The 22,435-nt window shown below is 32.8% G+C and overlaps 2 protein-coding genes, 2 long non-coding RNA genes and 1 pseudogene across 23 annotated transcripts; 2 read left to right on the forward strand and 3 right to left on the reverse strand.

The window, feature by feature from the left end:
* Nucleotides 1-4,578: 4,578 nt before the first annotated feature.
* On the reverse strand, nucleotides 4,579-5,306 carry LOC147933855 (uncharacterized). The gene is made up of 2 exons (XR_015573025.1): nucleotides 5,159-5,306; nucleotides 4,579-5,081 (listed from the first exon to the last, which is right to left on the reverse strand). It is a non-coding gene; the product is annotated as an uncharacterized LOC147933855 (long non-coding RNA).
* A 621-nt stretch (nucleotides 5,307-5,927) lies between these two features.
* On the reverse strand, nucleotides 5,928-11,682 carry LOC147933856 (uncharacterized). The gene is made up of 2 exons (XM_087476285.1): nucleotides 11,526-11,682; nucleotides 5,928-10,077 (listed from the first exon to the last, which is right to left on the reverse strand). Exons 1-2 carry the CDS (start codon nucleotides 11,533-11,535, stop codon nucleotides 9,614-9,616), a joined length of 474 nt encoding a protein of 157 aa, XP_087332411.1. The 5' UTR covers nucleotides 11,536-11,682; the 3' UTR covers nucleotides 5,928-9,613.
* A 1,048-nt stretch (nucleotides 11,683-12,730) lies between these two features.
* On the reverse strand, nucleotides 12,731-14,579 carry LOC147933857 (uncharacterized). Of its 2 annotated transcripts, XR_015570402.1 has the most exons (3): nucleotides 14,121-14,579; nucleotides 13,646-13,781; nucleotides 12,731-13,220 (listed from the first exon to the last, which is right to left on the reverse strand). It is a non-coding gene; the product is annotated as an uncharacterized LOC147933857 (long non-coding RNA). The 2 variants fall into 2 exon arrangements; XR_015570403.1 differs by lacking the exon at nucleotides 13,646-13,781 and having other exon boundaries at nucleotides 12,731-13,201.
* A 1,722-nt stretch (nucleotides 14,580-16,301) lies between these two features.
* Nucleotides 16,302-17,439, forward strand: LOC147933858 (uncharacterized; annotated as a pseudogene). Its single transcript, XR_015572765.1, has one exon. The product of XR_015572765.1 is annotated as an uncharacterized LOC147933858 (transcript).
* On the forward strand, nucleotides 16,517-20,615 carry LOC104723044 (formate dehydrogenase, chloroplastic/mitochondrial-like). Of its 18 annotated transcripts, none has more exons than XM_087475816.1 (9): nucleotides 16,517-16,655; nucleotides 17,594-17,623; nucleotides 18,009-18,174; nucleotides 18,290-18,464; nucleotides 18,560-18,647; nucleotides 18,739-18,848; nucleotides 19,763-19,808; nucleotides 19,903-20,202; nucleotides 20,302-20,615. In XM_087475816.1, exons 7-9 carry the CDS (start codon nucleotides 19,770-19,772, stop codon nucleotides 20,467-20,469), a joined length of 507 nt encoding a protein of 168 aa, XP_087331942.1. In that variant the 5' UTR covers nucleotides 16,517-16,655; nucleotides 17,594-17,623; nucleotides 18,009-18,174; nucleotides 18,290-18,464; nucleotides 18,560-18,647; nucleotides 18,739-18,848; nucleotides 19,763-19,769; the 3' UTR covers nucleotides 20,470-20,615. The 18 variants fall into 17 exon arrangements, with proteins under 18 accessions (XP_010439639.1, XP_087331942.1, XP_087331950.1 ...); XM_010441337.3 differs by having other exon boundaries at nucleotides 18,560-18,651; XM_010441338.2 differs by having other exon boundaries at nucleotides 18,352-18,464; nucleotides 18,560-18,651.
* The last annotated feature ends 1,820 nt before the right edge of the window (nucleotides 20,616-22,435 follow it).

Below are 22,435 nucleotides of genomic sequence, written 5' to 3' on the forward strand. Positions count from 1 at the left end.
ACATATTTATAAAAATAGTTTAAGTTATTTGTGAATGATGAACCACCTTTTTGATTATCTGACTGTAAAGTAACTACTAGATTTTATCTCCCTGTTTCTTTTTTGTCTTTTCTACTCTTTGTATTACTGTACACTTTACTTAATATACACACATGGAGTAATAATGAAGTTCTCTGGTTTAGGTGTAAAAAGTTAATCACACTTACTATAATTGCATGTAAAAAACAACACGAAAAAGAGTGCATTACATTGCATGTCAAAAACACAGTGGTCGAGATATCTCATTAAGAGGGAGTGTACGTAAACAAACACTTAATTACCGAAAAAGTTGCATTCATATTTTAGAAATAATCTGAGGTTGGTAAGAAAAAAAAGGAAGAAAAAAAAACAAGCTATAACTGTTATGGATTAGAAGGTGTCAAATCCATATTGATATATTTGATTTACAAAGACTCATGTGTGCGATGCATCTTCTTAGAATCCTTCCAAATTAATGCTACTTGAGATTTTTTGGTTGATCTAAACTTCTTTGATTATGATTGATGTTCCTTTTTCTATCTTGCAGTAGTGAATCCTTCTGCTCCCATCAATGAAAATTCTCCGAATGATGCAATGAATCCTCCTGCTATCAGTAGTGAGAATACTCTGAATCGTGCTGCTAATAGATAAATTATATGTGAGAGAAACCAACCATGTTAAACCAGTTCTTATTAGTTAGTTGTTCAGTTTTTTTTTGTGTGTGTTTTGTCTGATGCTTTTGTTATTATTGTTGTTGTTACTTTTGCAGTTGAAAAGACTGATGATAAGGATAACGTTCCTCCTAAAGAGCTTACAAATTATCAAGCAATTTTGGCAAGGCATATTGAGGATGCTAGGATCGCTCTACCCACACTTGTGCTCTGACCTGAATGATCGTGAAGAGTGGACTGCTGCTGAGTATGGGACTTATGCGAAGTGGTTTCGTTATGAGAAAAGACACCACTGTATGAAGAGTTATGAGGTGGAAGTCTACACTCATTGGGAGATGCATTACTCACAAAGAAGCAGTAAACGCCTTGACTAACCATGTGAGTTAATAAGGCTTCTTAGTAGTATCCACGTCCTGCGATGACCAAAATGATCGTGGCTTTGTTTCTTGAACTATTACTGAGAAACCTTAATTAATAGATGCAAACAACCAACCATTTATTCTAGTGCTTTTGTACATATATTGTTCGATCTATTTAGATTATAGTTTAAGAACTAACAATATTTCTTTCAATTCATATATTTTCACTTTGAGTTTTGAATCAAATGTTCTTACTACTTTGTTTATTTCATGATGTATTTTTTATATAATTAATTTAATTATGGAATACAATTAAGCTTTTCAAATTTAGTTTATATAATTAATTTGATTTAGACAAAGTCCAATAGACTATATAATCGATATGTACTCTTTTTGGCCATAGTCATAGATTTGGTAATTTTGCCGGAGTCTATTTTTTACTCTATTTCGATCGATCATTTTAATTTGTTTTAAACGTGATGATTATTTTAAATATTCTGAAAGGAAGAAATAACAAAATTTTGTATCGAGTTTCAAAAAATGATGTAGGACATACCAAAAAGAAAAAAAAAATGATGTAGGACAGATAATTAAAATTGTGCATGCATGTGTGTTGCAATTTTGCCTTGTAAAAATACTCGACCTTTAAATAAAACGTGGCTTTCGTTTATTCTAGTTCGATTTGGTTTATTAGTTTTTTCGTTTTCCTCTTTTCTCCTGTTTAAACGTTTCTATATATATGGGCATGATCAAACGTTCTGTTCTATTGAACTTGCCAACAGGGCCGATCCTAGGTGTTTAGAGGCCTAAAGCAATTTAAAAGATGTGAATTTATTATTTTTAATTTCTTATTTAATATAATAAATTTAACTAAAATATTTCTTGTATTGTTTAAATAATAATTTAATATATTATTTGATATACTTTAAAAATAAAGTCTAACTTTTTTTTAGTTATTTCATAAAAATAAATAACACTAAAATCATAAAATTGAGAAAATGGTAGTTACATGTTTGGAAGAAAAGAAGGAACTATAATAAATCATAATAAGTTAGCAAAAATAATTTATAATTTAGAGAAAAAAAAGAAATATGATAAGCAAAAAAAAGGAGTTAAGAGAAGAAAAAAGGCTTTGACAAAAACAAATACTGAGAGTATCTTTATAAAAGCAAACAGGAAAATATATACTTTTTGACACCAAAAGATGAGGAAAGAAAGCAAAAAAGGAAAAGAATAAAAGTATATTGGTCTATTGCATACGTGGAGTTGGAGAGAGAAATATGTAAATGAATTACACTATATGATTATAACATTTACAATAACGTAGCTTGCATTTATGTAGCATATACAATAACGTAATTGTATATTTGTCCTCTAAATTTTTTTTCGTTTTGTGGCCTAAAGAACTATAATTTATCATAATAAGTTAGCAAAAATAATTTATAATTTAGAGAAAAAAAAAGAAACATGATAAGCAAAAAAAAAGGAGTTAAGAGAAGAAAAAAAGGCTTTGACAAAAACAAATACTGAGAGTATCTTTATAAAAGAAAACAGAAAAACATATATTTTTTGACACCAAAAGATGAGGAAAGAAAGCAAAAAAAGGAAAAAATAACAGTATATTGGTCTATTGCATATGTGAAGTTGGAGAGAGAAATATGTAAATGAATTACACTATATGATTATAACATTTACAATAACGTAGCTTGCATTTATGTAGCATATACAATAACGTAATTGTATATTTGTCCTCTAAATTGTTTTTCGTTTTGTGGCCTAAGGAACTATAATTTATCATAATAAGTTAGCAAAAATAATTTATAATTTAGAGAAAAAAAAAGAAACATGATAAGCAAAAAAAAAAGAGTTAAGAGAAGAAAAAAAGGCTTTGACAAAAACAAATACTGAAAGTATCTTTATAAAAGAAAACAGGAAAACATATACTTTTTGACACCAAAAGATGAGGAAAGAAAGCAAAAAAGGAAAAGAATAAAAGTATATTTGTCTATTGCATACGTTGAGTTGGAGAGAGAAATATGTAAATGAATTACACTATATGATTATAACATTTACAATAACGTAGCTTGCATTTATGTAGCATATACAATAACGTAATTGTATATTTGTCCTCTAATTTTTTTTCGTTTTGTGGCCTAAAGAACTATAATTTATCATAATAAGTTAGCAAAAATAATTTATAATTTAGAGAAAAAAAAAGAAACATGATAAGCAAAAAAAAGGAGTTAAGAGAAGAAAAAAAGGCTTTGACAAAAACAAATACTGAGAGTATCTTTATAAAAGAAAACAGAAAAACATATATTTTTTGACACCAAAAAATGAGAAAAGAAAGCAAAAAAGGAAAAAAATAACAGTATATTGGTCTATTGCATACATGGAGTTGGAGAGAGAAATATGTAAATGAATTACACTATATGATTATAACATTTACAATAACGTAGCTTGCATTTATGTAGCATATACAATAACGTAATTGTATATTTGTCCTCTAAATTGTTTTTCGTTTTGTGGCCTAAGGAACTATAATTTATCATAATAAGTTAGCAAAAATAATTTATAATTTAGAGAAAAAAAAAGAAACATGATAAACAAAAAAAAAGGAGTTAAGAGAAGAAAAAAAGACTTTGACAAAAACAAATACTGAAAGTATCTTTATAAAAGAAAACAGGAAAACATATACTTTTTGACACCAAAAAATGAGGAAAGAAAGCAAAAAAGGAAAAGAATAAAAGTATATTGGTCTATTGCATACGTGGAGTTGGAGAGAGAAATATGTAAATGAATTACACTATATGATTATAACATTTACAATAACGTAGCTTGCATTGATGTAGCATATACAATAACGTAATTGTATATTTGTCCTCTAAATTGTTTTTCGTTTTGTGGCCTAAGGAACTATAATTTATCATAATAAGTTAGCAAAAATAATTTATAATTTAGAGAAAAAAAAGAAACATGATAAGCAAAAAAAAAGGAGTTAAGAGATGAAAAAGGCTTTGACAAAAACAAATACTGAGAGTATCTTTATAAAAGAAAACAGAAAAACATATATTTTTTGACACCAAAAGATGAGAAAAGAAAGCAAAAAAGGAAAAAAATAACAGTATATTGGTCTATTGCATACATGGAGTTGGAGAGAGAAATATGTAAATGAATTACACTATATGATTATAACATTTACAATAACGTAGCTTGCATTTATGTAGCATATACAATAACGTAAATGTATATTTGTCCTCTAAATTGTTTTTCGTTTTGTGGCCTAAGGAACTATAATTTATCATAATAAGTTAGCAAAAATAATTTATAATTTAGAGAAAAAAAAAAGAAACATGATAAACAAAAAAAAAGGAGTTAAGAGAAGAAAAAAAGACTTTGACAAAAACAAATACTGAAAGTATCTTTATAAAAGAAAACAGGAAAACATATACTTTTTGACACCAAAAAATGAGGAAAGAAAGCAAAAAAGGAAAAGAATAAAAGTATATTGGTCTATTGCATACGTGGAGTTGGAGAGAGAAATATGTAAATGAATTACAATGATTATAACATTTACAATAACGTAGCTTGTATTTATTTAGCATATACAATAACGTAACTGTATATTTGTCCTCTAGATTGTTTCATTTTGTGGTCTAATGCGGCTGCTTTGCTCAGCTTACGGGTGGGCCGGCCTGCTTGACAATGATCCATTAAATTCATATTAACGTTTCACCCAACTTTTGAGTTTTTACAGAAACATTTATATTGATCATGACAGGATCGTTTCCCTTATGGCACATGATCCTCTTAATCTTGTGATCTTCATGTATGATGCTGGATTCTTCTATGTCAGGTAAGACTACAAGTTTCCTAGTGGTAGTATTATATATTCGCGCACTTGGCCCATTTATAAAGCATAACAAGCCGCGGAAAAAGTTAGAGGCGTAGGAGTAGCCTCTCAGTGATGGGATGGTCAAATCTTGGTCGGCGTTGAAGGAAGTATAAATTTAGATTTCTGTATTCATGAAATCTACACATCCCAAAGATCATCTAGACTTATGTTTAATTCAACTATAAACGCTTTTTTAGAGAAGAAGAAACACTAACCTTGATCTATTGCTTGATTATGTTTGATAATGAATCCAAGCCTTCAAATTGATTTTCTCATTCCCTTGACCTTTCTCTCCTTTGATTGACAAGGAATCCACACTCTTCTCTCTTTCTATGTTTCTTTTGTTGTTGTTTTTGTTACTACAATATTAACATGATGTTCGTTCACTTCTTATATGTGATGAATGGTTACTAGTGAACCCACATGACCATTCATGTAACCATCATGTACTTTAACAGCCACTTATGTATAATGACCTTTCATGTAATTAATATAATACTGCAGATTAATTAAACAATATCATATATACGAATAACATAGAAAGAGATTAACTATATATATTGGTAAGGAAGGAAGATTATCAATACATCCGATTCTAATCATTAATCGAAACCGATCCATCACGGTGTCATCTTATATATTAGAATTCATAAACGTTAATATGAACTTGAACTTTATAATTAAACCGTAAGACACAAAGGCCACATAGAATATAAAATATTCTTACATTCTCACACTTGGCGTTTGTGTCAACTTAATGGTTTAATAACTTTAACGCGCACTTTAATATCAAGTTGTCTTAACCTTTAATGACTTAAATAAAATCAAACTGATCGAATCATGGCGGTCACACATCATTGAACGACATGCTCCCTTCCATGTATCACAAATCAATTCCAATTTTATAGTATTCTTTTATATTGAGAAGAACCTTCATTCTCAAAATACTTTTGTTATCTATAAACCATAAATGTGTACACATACTTTAATGATAACATGTTTAATAAAAAAAAACAGAAACGTAACTTTAAGTGAATTCATAGTGTCTCATACATAATAAGCATCCTATAATATAAACAGCAATGTCTTATCTATAACATCCATACGCTCTACATGGCCAATGAACACATTGGGTGGTAATTCCTTAGTTAGCGGATCTGCAACCATCATATCCGTTCTTATATGCTCAAAAGACACTCTATGTTTCCGAACTTCTTTGACAGACAAGTACTTTATCTCCATGTGTTTAGCACCTTTCGAGTACTTGTCATTCTTTGAAAAGAAGACAGCCGCGGAATTATCACAGTAAATTCTCAGCGGCTTCTCTATATTGTCGACAATCCGAAGCCTTGAGATAAAGTTCCACAGCCACAATGAATGAACTGTGGCCTCAAAGCATGCCACAAATTCGGCCTCCATAGTGGAAGAAGCAATGACAGACTGCTTTCCACTTTTCCACGATATTGCTCCTCCAGCTAACAAGAACAAATATCCAAACGTCGATTTCCTACTATCAACGCATCCGACATAGTCTGAATCTGAATATCCAATGACCTCGAGGTCATCAGATCTCCTGTATGTAAGCATGAACTCTTTCGTGCCTTGCAAGTACCTGAGAACCTTCTTTGCAGCCTTCCAGTGGTCCATTCCAGGATTACTTTGATATCGACCCAACATACCAACAACAAAACTGATATCTGGTCGAGTACATGTCTGAACATAGTTCAAACTCCCAACCACTTATGCATAAGGAATTCTTTCCATTTCTTTATGTTCCAATACATTTCTTGGACATTGCATTTTACTGAACTTGTCCCCTTTCTGAATTGGAATTTTACCAGCAGAGCATCCAGTCATTCTATATCTCTCTAAGACATTATTGATATATCCTTTCTGAGACAAACTTAGCAATCCTTGTGATCTATCTCGAATTATTTCTATTCCGATCACATAAGATGCCTCACCCATATCTTTCATTTCAAAGTTCTTAGATAGATATTTCTTTATATCATGTAGCATACCCATGTCATTCGCAGCAAGCAAAATATCATCAAAATATAAGACTAAATTACAAACTTGCTCCCACTGATCTTTATGTAGATGCATCAGTCAACGATAACCTCTACCAACCCATATGACGTAACAGTATCATTAAATTTCAAATACCATTGTCTGGAAGCTTGTTTAAGTCCATATATTGACTTTTTCAGCTTACACACCAGATGTTCATTTCCTGTGGTCACAAACTCTTCAGGCTGATCCATGTATACTTCTTCCTCAGCTCTCCATTCAGAAAGGCGGTTTTCACATCCATTTGGTGAAGCTCCAGATCATAATGAGCCACCAAAGCCAAAACAATTCTAAGAGAATCCTTCTTTGAAACTGGAGAGAAGGTCTCTTTATAGTCAATGCCATCTTTTTGGGTGAAACCTTTGGCAACAAGGCGAGCCTTGTATCTTTCAATGTTACCTTTCGAGTCACGTTTAGTCTTAAAGACCCATTTAGAACCAACGGTTTTGAAACCGTTTGGCAACTCTACTAAGTCCCAAACATTATTATCACCCATAGATTTTATTTCTTCTTTCACGGCAATAGACCATTTTTCAGAATTGTCACTTTCCATGGCTTTTTGGAATATGTTCGGGTCTTCGTCAATGCTTAAGTCACATTCACTTTCAACAGCATAAACCACATAGTCATTTGAAATGGCAGATCTTCGATTCCTTCCAGATCGCCTTAATGGTTCTTGTGGTACACCATTTTCTTCATGAATAGCGACAGGTTCATTAATCGTCCCTTCATCTATTGGGATTGGTACATCATCATGTTGTTCTATTGCCTCATTTGACTATACTGAAACAGTAGGAACAACAACCTTAGGTGTGACAACAAGTGAAGAAACTTCAACCTGAACTTCTTGAATGTCCACATTTCTTGGTTCACCACTCCCACTAGTTTGACCATTTTCAATGAACCTAGCATTTCCCGTTTCAACTATTCTCGTACTATGCTTAGGACAGTAAAATACATACCCCTTTGATTTTTCCGGATAGCCAATAAAGAAGCCACTGACAGTCCTCGAATCAAGTTTCTTTTCATGTGGATTATATGGATTTACTTTGCTGGACATCCCCAAACACGTAAATGTCTTAAGCTTGGTTTCCTTCCCGTGCACAGTTCAAAAGGAGTCTTAGGAACTGCCTTACTAGGAACCCGGTTTAAAACATATGTTGCAGTCTTTAATGCATAAGTCCACAACGAAAGGGGTAAAGAACTATTACTTATCATGCTCCTAACCATTTCCATTAAAGTACGATTCCGCCTCTTAGCTACACCATTCTGCTGAGGAGTACCAGGCATTGCATAATGTGCACAAATGCCTCTACTCTCAAGTAGCTTTGCAAATGGACTAGGACATTGTCCATTTTCTGTGAATTTTCCATAAAACTCACCACCTCTATCAGATCTCACTACTTTCAGTTTTATATCTAATTGCCTTTCCACCTCATTAATGAATATCTCTAGGATATTCACGGACTAAGATTTTTCATGCAACAGATAAGTATAACCATAAACTGAGTAATCATCAATAAAGTTGATAAAGTAGTTTTCACCGCTCCAAGATGGAGCATCAAACGGACCACATATATCGGTGTGAATTAACTCAAGAACTTGAGTACTTCTTGTGGCTAGTTTCTTTGTAATGTATTTAGTCTGCTTTCCTTTCATGCAGTCTACACACACACATCTAGATCACTAAAATCCAAGTGAGGAAGAATTTCATTCTTTACCAACCTCATAATTCTTTCCTTGGAAATGTGACCTAGTCTTTGATGCCACAAGAAAGCTGAACTTTCATTAGATGCACTACGCTTAATGCCTTGACTTTCAATATTAAACAAAGATTTAGAAAACTTTATATCAAGATTGAAACGATAAAGTGAATCAAACAAAGTACCACTTCCATTAAGGTAATCATTTCGGTACAATGAGAAAACACCATGTCCAATCTTAAAAACAAAACCTAAATTGTCCAACCTACTAACGGAAACAAGATTTCTAGCACACTCAGGTACATAGAGACACCCTTCAAGATCTACATGACATCCAGTGTCCAAGATCAACTTATAAGTCCCAATGCCTTCAATTTGTGCCTTCATTATGTTTCCCATGAACAAGAATTGTTCAGGTCCTCTTATGGGTTGAATCGAACTGAATCCCTATTTAATATGAGACACATGAGTAGTAGCACCAATATCTAACCACCAAGTATTTTTTGGCACTTCGACAAGGTTCAATTCAGAGCAAACATAAATATGTTGTGTACCTTTCTTTTTGAACCATGCCTTTCTTTTCGGACAATCTTTCTTTAAGTGTCCCATTTTCTTGCAAAAGAAACACTTCCTTTCCTTCTGGATTTGACTTTCGGGGCCTTTCATGAAAGCTTTATCCTTCATCTTGTCCTTCCTACTTGGTTTTCCTTTATTACTGCTGCTAGCATTTCCATATCCCACAAGATTGACAACATGGTCCTTCATTTTCTTAATTCTCCCTTCCTCTTGAACCAACATAGCCTTTAACTCCCATTTATCTTTAATGGTGTTGTAATTCACCTAGAACTGGCTAAACTCAAAAGGTAGAGAGTTCATAATGAATTGGACCAAGAAATTCTAATGAACTTCCATTCCCAAGGTTGACAACCTTGCTGCCAAGTTAGACATGTGGGTCACATGATCATGAATTGGTTGAAACCAGTCAAACTTTTTCGTAGTAAGCTCATTCATGAGATTTCCTACAATTGACTTGTCAGCCAAATCAGATTGTGAACACTCCTTAATTTTCTCTATGAATTCCCTTGTTTTCTCTGTCTTAGGCATAGATGGCTTAACACTTTCTGCCATCGTCATTCTCATGAGGTTCAGACTCAGTCTGTTAGATCGTTCCCAAATCTCATAACGAGATTTTTTAGTTTCAGAGCTATCTCCTGTAATGGCTGCAGGTTCCTCATCCGTTAGTATTGCAGAGTCCAAAGCCATAATACCCAATGCAAAACGGATCTGGTCAGACCATTCACCGTAATTCAGCCCATTGAACTTTACGACAGAATTAGTAGATGCATACAAGTTTGAAGAAGCTGCAAACATGTAAACATGCTTACCTATTAGTGCTTTGACACTTTTATACAGACTTTTAAGGAATGCATTTAAATATCTTTGGGCAATATTTAAACACAAACACTTTTAATGATGCTAAAATTATAATTTTATAATTAATCAAATCATATATTAATCAAAAAAATTTGTTACCTTTGAGTATACAAATTATTGACTATATTGATTAATTCTTTTCATATTATTAACTATTTTCAGTGATCCACCTTTAAGTGATCTTCAAGAATATATATAATAAAATAATTGATGATCAAAACTTTTATGTCATTTTTAGCATCTTTTTAATCATGTTCATGATCAGTTAATAAATCTTTAAAAATTTTCTGTCTATATGTAATATAACAAGGCCACTTTGATGACTAACAAGTTATATACATATAAACATTAAAATATTTAATTAGTTAATGGGTATAAATTATTTTATATTGTGTTGATATTACATAACACAAATTACCCGATTATTAACTAAGAATTTTGCAGCGGAAGCAAACTACAAGCCATAATTCTAACAAGTCATAACTATTTATCGTGACTTTACGGCAGCGCTAAGGGTGTGTTCAACATAAAAAATCACCAGTTATCGATTAACACCACCACACAGACCAAAGAACATAATTGATGCATTAACCGTAAGTATAATTATCAATAATGACCCAGATTCTAATATATCTTAGTTTACTATTAAAATAAGACAAAAGCCCAGAAACACTAGACATGATTCTACGAGAATCTCCACGCACACACATTATTCAAAGTGAATTTAAACAATTATTTAAGAATTATATTCATTCATGCATGAAACAACGTAAAAGAACAGTTACTATACGTGCCTCGTACGTACGGTTAAGTTGGTTCATACACACCAAAAAATTTCCAGAATTGCTTTACGAACCGTACGTTAAGCACTAGATTTTCATGTCGTGCGTTAGGTGGTGAACTAAACAAATCTAGATTGACTCTAATACCAAATATAAATTTAGATTTCTGTATTCATGAAATCTACACATCCCAAAGATCATCTAGACTTATCTTTAATTCAACTATAAACAGTTTGGCCTTGAATGACAAGTAGATTCTACTATAGTTTTTGGATTTTGTTTTTCAAAAACCAATTTTTTTTCCATTCAAGATTCTACGTTAAATAGATTTCCTAAAAAATAGGAAAACTAGTTTTGAGCTTTTCTTTACAAATATTAACAAAAACTAGAATCCACATAATTATAGATTTTAGGGAAAACTTACGATTCTTTTTATTTTATTTTTATGTTTCTTTATGTAATTATTTTAAAAATAACTTTCTTACAAAAAACTAAAATCCCAAAAATCAAAAACCAAAAACTAAAATCCAAAATCTATAATCTAAAAATCACCTTCCATTCATGACCTTTTTTAGAGAAGAAGAAACACAGACCTTGATCCATTGCTTTATTATGTTTGATGATGGATCCAAGCCTTCAAATTGATTTTCTCCTTCCCTTGACCTTTCTCTCTTATGATTCCTTTGATGGACAAGGAATCCACACTCTTCTCTCTTTCTATGTTTCTTTTGTTGTTGTTTTTGTTACTACAATATTAACATGATGTTCGTTCACTTCTTATATGTGACGAATGGTTACTAGTGGACCCACATGACCATTCATGTAACCATCATGTACTTTAACAGCCACTTATGTATAATGACCTTTCATGTAATTAATATAATACTGCAGATTAATTACACAATATCATATATACGAATAACATAGAAAGAGATTAACTATATATATTGGTAAAGAAGGAGGGTTATCAATACATCCAATTCTAATTATTAATCGAAACTGATCCATCACGGTGTCATCTTATATATTAGAATTTATAAACGTTAATATGAACTTGAACTTTATAATTAAACCGTAAGACACAAAGGCCACATAGAATATAAAATATTCTTACAGGAAGTAGTACCGTCCGAGTCAGAACTAGGAGACGATGATAGTAATATATTTATGAGGTGGCTGTTTTCAAAAAGTTCAAACACATGTATAGACCAGGTGAGGATGATGTAAACTTTAGGAAACTGTTGGTGAAACTTCGGGAACAAATCAAGGATGGCCAGAGCTTTGTAAGCAATCTCAAACAAGATAGATAATGCTCTTAAAGAGCTTATTGAAAGAGAAATGTAAAGCTGAAAATACAATAGCTCATTGGAGCTTTATTGAAATGTAAAGAACAAAGAGAGGAGAAGCTTTAGGTTGCCACCAAGAACATAGAGATTGTAGATTTATATTTCATAAATGGGAAGGAGAGTTGTCTCAATACAACTCTCAAGGTTTTTTACAAAAAAAAAAAAAAAAAAAAAATACAACTCTCAAGGTTACATTTCTTGCTCACATAACAATTATATTTATATCAGTTTCTAAGGAAACCCTAAGGGCAAGATTATCGGTGGGTTCTTATAAGGAGGATGTTAAACACTTTTTGATATGAATTAATTGTGTATTGTTTTGAATATAAGAACTCATAATCTCTTAGTAAACAATTTCTTCTCCAATGGTTGATTCTAATTTTTGGTCTCTTATTTTTGAAAATATTGTTTTTGAAATTTATAAATTTTAAATAGAATAGAAGTGGTATAAATGTATAAACATTTAAGAATTTATAAAAATAGAAAATATTGCATTTAATTAATTTTCAAACATACAAAACATAATAAAAACATTAATACATATTATAATAGAAGTGCAATTCATAAATGGGGAAAATGATTAATGTAATATTGATTTGTGCCAAATTTTTAGGTTATGTTTCTAAACAAGCTGTGTTTTGGTTGAGTGTGTTTTTAAAACAGTAAAGAATGGGAGAACAAACCCAATTTGTTGGTCTGGTACCAGAAATTTGGACCAGGCTCCCTATGAACAGATCGTGGAACAAAGGTCTTGTGTCTGCAGTGGTTAGCTTGGACAGTGCTGAGACATGACCATCAACGCTGGCTTTGTCTTCCATTTCCATAGCATTTGAAGAAGCTTCTTCTTTGTCTTCTTTGTGTTTCAGCTTTGATACATGTTGCCTCTAATGTTTCTCTCTTCGCTTCTTTGAGAGTTGGGTTCTCTTGAAGCAGATACAAGTTCTGTTGTAAAACATTCCACAAAAGCAGAGACATTTATACATGCTAGTCATATAAAAGTTTTTTTCATTAAGAATCCAAAGCACAACCATGCTACTTAAACCACCAATGTCGCCTCTCTATGACTTCAGAATTAAAACCGAGAATGCTAATAAGTTCTGTTTCAATCAATTCTACATGCACAATCATGAGTTCTTGACACACAAACCTCAGATTCACCAATGTTTAATGTGACACATAAATCACCAATATTACTTGCCTCCAGATTCAAAACAGAGAAGATGCTAGCTAGTTCTGTTGCAATCGATTCTATAACAGCATATACTTTAACACCATCTTTAAAACAAAACATGTCACATAAACCAACAATGCAGCGTCTTTAACCTCAGATTCACAAAAGAAGAAGATGAAGAGAGAAGGAATCATACGATGGAACAAACACTTAGCAAGAGTATCATTAGGCATGAACTCTGAAACAAGAAGCCTTTCATCTTCATCGAAACAGTATCCCAACAACTTGACGAGTCTCTTGTGCTTTAGCTCCGTAGCGTCTTGTGCCTCTACCTGAAAAAGATGGGACAAACAGAATCAAACCCATCAGAAGAGATCACACCTCTGCTCCTAAATAGTCTATTAGTACATAAAAGTTACAACCTTTGCAACTCTGAGACTAACAACTTCAAATTGTGAATTCGCAATTGCCCAGATTTAGTGGAATTCACAAATTAATTGAGCTATTCCCACGTTTATTCAAAATCCAATGAAACCAATCTAAAACAGTTTTAACCAAATCTTTCTAAATGACTACCAATATATGTATATCACCCATTCAATCAAAACCAGCAGAAAATGCAATCCATGAAAATCAAACAGAGACAGAAGAAGAAAGAAAGAAAGATATACCCAAGACAGAGCATAGTTTTTGGACAGCCATGGAAGCAGGAGAAGGAGCTTTGCCAGTGAAAGTCTCCTTGCAGAGGTCGTAAAGCTCTTTTACTCTGGGAGAAGAATTTTCCTGATTCCTTGACGCCATGTGAAAGTCTTTCTTGTTAACGAGATTCAACAAAACCTTATCACCAGCTTTGAACAATCTCGACAACATTCTCCTCGATTCAAAACCCTCCGATTAGCCTCCGCCGATTCAATCTCCATCGCACCTCCTCCGACCTGATTGTCCTCTGATTCCATCTTCTTTGATTTCATCTTCTTCCATTGCCAATTCGACTTCGATCTAGAGAAAGAGACAGAGAGATGGAGAGGAGGAAGGAAAATAATCGGTCGATATTTTGTTTTAGCCAACAAATAAGTGACACGTATAGTCTCTTAGATCACAAATGAGTATACTATATAAGGGGGTTCTTAGATTTTTTCTTTTATTCTGATTTATTTTTTTCCATCAAAATGCTAAGAACTCCCTTATGAACATGCCGATGGGAAATATCTAAGATACATGGGCTTTGGGCTTGCAATACACATTGGGCTTGACTTCTTGGACTGACTTCTACCTTGAATGGTCTTATAAGCTTTGAGACGGATTTGAACTTCACAAGGGATTTAGCCAGGAGTCTCCTGAGAATCTCTATCACGAGATCAAAAGGAATCTCCGGCGACAGTCTTTATATACAAAACATCTTTCATATTGTTGACTTATTTCATATTTTCGTATGATTATGTTTTACATTTCTTTTCTTCCTTTCATTATATACCAAAACATATTGTTTCTTTCATTTTTCTTATAACAAATTAATTTTGAGTAACTAGTATAAATTTTTATTATCTATTTTCTGAAATATTAAATAAAAATTATATATAGTGGATTTAGTAACCATTTGTGTTTTTTTTTTGCTTTTTTTGCACTTTTCACAAAAGTGTCATTTTGACACATTTCACACATATTACGAAAACAATGAAATATACATATATGTTTTTATTTAATAAATGGTTTTTAATAGTTTTAGATTAAGAATATAATTAAAAAATTAGTATGAATAATGTTTTCAAAATATAAAATAACCCTCTTTGTAAAACAAAAGGAGTGTATATATATAAAAATCAATGAAAATGATATTCTTCATAAAATTTTTGCAGTTTCTAAATTTTATAATAATCATATTTTTTTAAAATCTTAGATGGTAAAAATAAATAATCATTATTAGTAAACAAATTATAGGTGCCCGAGGTTAATATTTTATCATCACCATACATAAGTTGCTTTCTTCATTACCATACATAAGTTACTCTTCACAACTTTGCCAATATGGGATAACATGATTATTATTATTTTTTTTGTTAAAAGGTTTAAGATAACATGATTTTTAGATCGTTTTCTTGCTTGTTTTTTTTTTTTTTTTTTTTTTTAAAATCCGGCTGGTTTATTTTTTATTGTTTCTCTTTAAATTCATATTTTGTTGGTTATTGTAGATCTAATATGAATTAAAAAAACACTTTGCCTTTCTCTTTTTCTTTCATGTGTTTTCTTATATATATAAAAAATGATACCAACCGAGCATGGGAAATTTAAAAAAACTAACAAGTATGACTTTTGCGATATGCCATACTCGAACTCGAAATAGTACAAATGGATTAGTAAGTATCAAAGCCACTCTCTAGGCGAATTCGATATTACAAAAATAGCTTTGCAAAATCATTATTTATAGTTTGGCTTTGATTTTGCATTTTTTTCCTTCCTAGAATTGATCGTCTGCTTCTAAGATCTTGTTTGTTGATTGTTGTCTTCTAACACCATCTCCATTAACGAATCTTATCAATGTCTTTTAAAGTTGCTAATAATAGCTTGATTTTGGTAAGGATCGATCGTTAAATTAGACGTTTTAGATTCATTTAGAAACTTGTGGGTGTAAGTCATATTTATTAAAATTCTCTCTCTATCAAGGTGGTGTACTAGTTCGCCCTAAAGTTTTTCTCTCAGGCACAAAACCCAAGAAGCCGCTCCTTCAACGAAATGGTTTGTTTCTTCCGGCGATGCTTCTCCGTTAATCTCCTCTCCTGACTCGTGTTTGCTAAGGTGTGTTCTCTCTTTGGTGGATCTCTTTTACCGTTCTCTGGTGAGGTTTTTCACAGGAGATGATTTCCTTGATTCTGTCGACTTCGAGCCATTCTCGTCACTTACCGATGTCTTCGGTCGCCTTCCTCGTCCTGAGGCCCCCTCGTGCACCACCGCCAGAGCCTCCATCTCCGCCGACGCCACCGGACCCACCAGACCCTCAGATCTATTTTTCCTTTGGTGAATCTCTTGTCCAGCCGCTGAATCTCACTTCTTTCAGAGCAAGTGATTCGCTCAACATCCTTCTCTCCTCCGCCATACCTAGCTTCTGCCGCCGGCGAAGCCCCTTCTCCTTCCGACCATTGATGCTTCCCATTGAGCCTCCCTTTGCAAGTTGGGTTGCCCTCACCTTACCTCCCCCGATATTCCCCCAGGTATGCTCTCACTCTTCCTCTAACTCTTCTAAGATGGGAAGGTTTGTGGCTCTGATTTGTGGAATTCGGATGTGGCTCTAATGCTTTTTTCAGCACCCTTATTGCTTTGATGCGATCATTTACCGCAGTATGCGGATTCTATCTCGATTTTGGCTTTGTTAAAACTTGTCTTGTGCCAGCTTGGACAAAGGCCTTTGAGTCTAGACAACCGACCAGTTCACCTGGTTTATCGGGGCTTTAGTAGCTCTCATCTCTCCTTAATGGAGCCTTTTATCCTCCCATATACTTCACTTGTGTTTAGTGGTAGTGTTACAGGGATTATTGTGTTAACCGTTCTGCTTGAAGTAGAAGCGGGGATTGTTGTTCAAGACTGTTCTCGTTCAGCTTTTGCTGACTGTTTAATGTTAGTGTCTTTGGAGGCTTTGTTTCCTCCTCCTTATGGTTTCAGCAAGGACTTCCTAACTAAAGAAGTTTGCTTTACTGGATGCTCTTGGTTTGATGCTTCTTTGGCTGAACTTGATCTTATCTTCCCGAAATTCCCCCTTGTTTGGAGGGGTTTGGATGCTCGTGACTCGTCGGTATTGCAAGGTTCCTCCTCCCGGCTGATGGTCCCCTTTACCTATGTCGTAGAGTTTGTAACCCTTTGGGTTATTATGGATGCGATCTATCAAGAAACTGTTGAGATTGTACTTGTTTGATGGTGTTTTTTGGCATTTGTTGTTTCATTTACTTTGCTTTGGACGTACTTTTTCCTGTAGAGGTTGAGACTTTTTAATTTTAATGATAATGAAATGTTTGCCAAAAAAAAAAAAACTTGTGTCAACTTGTGATTGGATTCATTTTGTTTTTTTTTTGTTTTTGTTCGATTATCTCTCTGGACGCTCTCTCGTCTCCGATTCCTTCAAATTGATAATCTCTATTGGCTTTCAAATCCATAGATGAAGAATTATATCTCAATTCGATCCCAGGTTTGATTTCTCTGTCTCTGAGACTACTCTTCTATAATGGATCGAGATAGATTTGACAATTTGATTATGTTTCTTGGATTTTAACAATAAGTATGTGATAGATTTGTGGAAAATTTTGGGTAGGATTCAGAAATCGTAAGTAGAAGCTAAGTTTTGATTAGATTTCTTTTTTGAATATTACTTCTTGTTGAGATATTTTCGGAATCATGAGAAAATTGATATGATAAAAGAGTTCTCTCTCTTGATTTTACTGTTCTGTTTGCACAAGTTAGTTGTATTGGTTCATTACTGTCGCCAAATGGGATCCAAAATCAGGAATAAACTGAAATTAGTTTGTTATGTGAAATTGGTTTAAATAGCTTCATGAACTTGGCTTATGGAACAGGCATCTTCTGGTGATAGCAAAAAGATTGTTGGAGTTTTCTGCTACAATAACCCTAACTAACTTCCTTGGCTGCGTCGAGAATGCCTTAGGAATCCGCGACTGGCTTGAATCACAAGGACATCAGTACATTGTCACTCACTAATGACAAAAGAAGGCCATGACTGCGGTATGTATATTCCTTTGAAGATCTTGGTTCTGTTTTTGTATATTGCATAACACAAACTATAAATGCAAATCTATGGTTCTTTTGATGCCACTCTTTACTTATAAATGGGGCCAAGAATCTATGGCTGAAGTCACGGGAAGCTTTTGCTACAACTTATTGTACCATGACCGGCTTCAGATGGCACCAGAGCTGGAGAAAGAGATTGGAGCTAAGTACGTTAAGGATATAAACGAAATGCTCCCTCAATGCAACGTTGTAGTCGTCAACATGCCTCTCACGGAGAAGACAAGGTACGTACGACGCTAATTTCACAAACAAGAAAGATGAACACTAACAAGACCTGTTTTTTAAGATTTGACCAATGTGGTTCTTCTTTATTATACAGAGGATTGTTCAACAAAGAGCTGATAGTGAACAACGCAAGAGGAGCCATCAGTTGTTCAGCCTCCTTGTGTTGCTTTGGCTCACATACTGTATGTGAGTTAAAAAAAAAATTCAGTCTTCTCTGTTGTGATTTATGATTCTTATTCAATGTTTCTTCCATAAACTCATTAAAAATTGCAGGGTTTGAGTTACACTGGCGTGCAAAGCTTTCTCGGTCTTTCTCACACAACTGGATCTATCGTCCAAGTTTAATTCTTTTCTCTTCATTTATGCTTCCATATAAGCCAAAGGTACCACAAAAACTGTTTGTTTCAGATTAGATATTAAAAATATGTAAAACATATTTTATACAAAAGAATATAAATATTTCCAAGCATTTACAAAATAATATTTTCAAGTATTTAATAGATTCAAACAACCAACCATTTATTTTAGTGGAAGAGTCTTTTGTACCTATATTGTTCTATCTATTTAGATTATAGTTCAAGAACTAACAATATTTCTTTCTATTCATATATTTTCACTTTGAGTTTTTGAATCAAATGTTCTGACTACTTTGTTTATTTCATGATGTATTTTTTTATATAATAATTTAATTCTTCAATATTTTTAGGTCAACTAAAATGGAATACAATTAAGCTTTCCATATTTAGTTAATATTTTTGGATAATGATTTAGACAAAGTCCAATAGACTATGGCCTTGATTGGTAGTGTATATAAGTGAGCATATAGATTTTAGAAAGCCAATCATGTTTTGTTTAGAAAGCATAAAAAGAGCATAAATGGAGCATAAAAGGCTTTTAAATACTTTATAGCCCAATGCTTCTAAATGAAGCATTTCCCAAGCATAATGGTTTTAAAGTTATTAAAATACAATTTTACCCTCATTAATCACCTAGAGTTTACTATAAATGCACAATAATATTTTTGACCTAACCCTAAAGAAAACGCATCAGAGAAAAGTCTGCAGCAGCAAACCTCGTAAGTTGAAAAGCAACTCTTCCATTTTTTTAATCTTATAGCCAAATTTCTTGTGTATATTCATATATGATGCAAAGGGTACGAAGATGTCTTGTTGTTTTTCTTGAAGATGATGGTTTTCATTGTTTCTCATCTATTATTACCTTTTTGTTTTTTAATGCAACGTCTCACAACATTTTTTGTCAAAGCCAGAAATATAACATATAATAATATTGTAAACAGTTTCAACATGTCGAATCAAGAAGAACGTGTGCAACCAACAAGCAAGGTATGAGTATATATGTTTTACGTACATGTTGAGTTTTTTTGGTTTGTGTGGTGGTTGAAGTTTATGTATTATTTATATTTTTGGGTTGGTTTAGCCAAAATTTATGTGGACCCATGAAATGAGTCATGAGATGCTAGTGTTAGCCAGTGGTGAGAAAGATAAAGGATACTGGAGAGGTACATGTTTTAGTGAAATGGGAAGACAGAACATACGAGCAGGATTTTTGAAACGGTTTGGTTTGGACTTGCAATGGAAAAAAATTAAAACTCGGCTAGAGCATTTAAGAAAGCAATATGATATCTATAAACGTGTCACAAAGAACGTCACAGGGGTGGGATTCAATGAGTTTGGAGAGCTTGACATGAGCCCTGACTGGTGGGATCAACTCATTGCGGTAATTTCTAATTAATTAGACAGTGACAATATACATTTTATAATTTATTAGTTTCTTGTAAAAATAGTTTCACTCTTATTGATATTTTATATGTTGCAGGCTTATGATTCAGATGAGTACGAAACGATGGAAGAAGAAACATTGAATCCTTTTGATTTAGATGACGTACCCGAAAACGAAAACACACATTATGAACCTACAGGAGATGCATATATGAATGGGATCCGAAACAATATTGCAGAAAGTATTTGGGCTGCTCGACATTAGTTATTAATAATTTTGAGATTATGTTTTATATGTTTTTATGCTTACAAACTATTTTTCGTATGATTTGTTTCATTTATTTTAATATTCATAAGTTATTGTTTCATTTGATATTATGCTTATAAGATGTTTTAATTTGTTTTTCAAAATAAGTAGTTTAAACTATTTCATTAACAACAAAATCTATATTTGTATATTTAAAATGTCTAATTTTGTAATTTTATGTCTAAATGCTAACAGTTGTATCAATCATATATCATTATTAATATATTAATAGCATACTGCTCATGCTCCATTAACAGTTGTTCCAATCAAGGCCTATATATCATCCATATGTACTCTTTTTGGCCATAGTCATAGATATGGTATTTTTTACTCTAATTCGATCGATCATTTTAATTTGTTTTAAATGTGATGATTATTTTAAATGTTCTAAAAGGAAGAAATGTCTATTTTTGTATCGAATTTTAAAAAATGATGTAGAACAAAAAAAATTAAAATTGTGCATGTGTGTTGCAATTTTGCCTTGTAAAAAACTACTCGAACCTTTAAATAAAACAAAATTGGGCTTCGATCGAACCTGGGAGTTGTATACAGTCAGAGCTAGCTTCTAATGCCAACGTGGCAATTAGATATTTTTCCAAGATACGCTACTACATCATAGTATAATATTTTAATCTGAAAATTGTTTGTTAAGACTCTCTTCCCGCTCACGTAAAATTTCACGACTTCTCCATTTTCTCTGTTTGTCTCTCTAATTTCGAATTCGAACGATCTCTCTTCTCTCGATTCTTCTGCAATTCTTCTGGAGCAATGGATAAGGGAAAACGAAACTCACCTCCACCTTCGTCTGGTATTTTGATCCGTCTCTGCTTTCTCATTTTTCTTAGAGTTTGATTGATCTTCAATTTCGGATTTCTGGTTTTGATTATGTTTGATCGAAGCTCATTAGACTACATATTTCGAGTGATTAAGCTTAGATTCAAGCTCGTTTGGGGAACGATTACGCTCTTTAATTCATGTTTGTATTGTTTAGGTTTGGTTCATTTGTCGAATTTAGTGTTTAATTAGGTGTGTAAATTTGATTTCGCCTGTTTTTGATCAAGCTTCTGGTTTTGAGGTTTGTTGTGACGATTTCGAAACTTTGTTTCTGCTTTATTTTGCTTCAAACGTGGTTTTGGAGCATGATATTGATGTATTTGATTTGATGCATCTCATAATTCAACTTGATTTCTTGGTTGATCTGAGAGCTTGTTTGAATGATTATGATTAATATGCGTCAAATTTGTTATTAAGAGATTTGATTGTAGCTAATCTGAGTTGGTTTACTCACCAGTTTGGAGTGTAGATGAATTGTGGTGTTATATTTGAGATTCTTCGAGTTTTGACTTGATTGTTGTTAGCTTGTATGATGTGATTATTAAAGTTAATGTTATAATGCAAGTTCTCATTTTCTTAAACTACTGAATCCCTTTGAACTGTTTTGCAGCCTCTGCTTCATCCAAGAATAAGAATGCTGCTTCTTCTTCTCTCAGTTCACCAAAAAGTGGTATGATGTTCTAGTTTTGTTACTAGTTTTTTAAAAATCGAGTGTTGAGTTTACTAAGATTGTGTTGGTACCACAAGTCTGATTCTGTTAAGCTGTTTTTGCAGCCTCTGCTTCATCAAAGACTAAGAATGATGCTGCTTCTCTCAGTTCACCAAAGAGTGGTATGATCTTCTTAGTTTTGTTACTAGTGTTTTTTAAATCAATTGTTGAGTTTACTAAGATTGTTTTGGTACCACAAGTCTGATTTTGTTGAGCTGTTTTTGCAGCCTCTGTTTCATCCAAGAATAAGAATGATGCTGCTTCTCTCAGTTCACCAAAGAGTGGCATGATCTTCTTAGTTTTGTTACTAGTGTTTTTTAAATCAATTGTTGAGTTTACTAAGATTGTTTTGGTACCACAAGTATGATTTTGTTGAGCTGT

Source organism: Camelina sativa, chromosome 11, assembly GCF_030686135.1.
Source record: "Camelina sativa cultivar CO46 ecotype springtype chromosome 11, ASM3068613v1".
Lineage (NCBI taxonomy): Eukaryota > Viridiplantae > Streptophyta > Magnoliopsida > Brassicales > Brassicaceae > Camelina > Camelina sativa.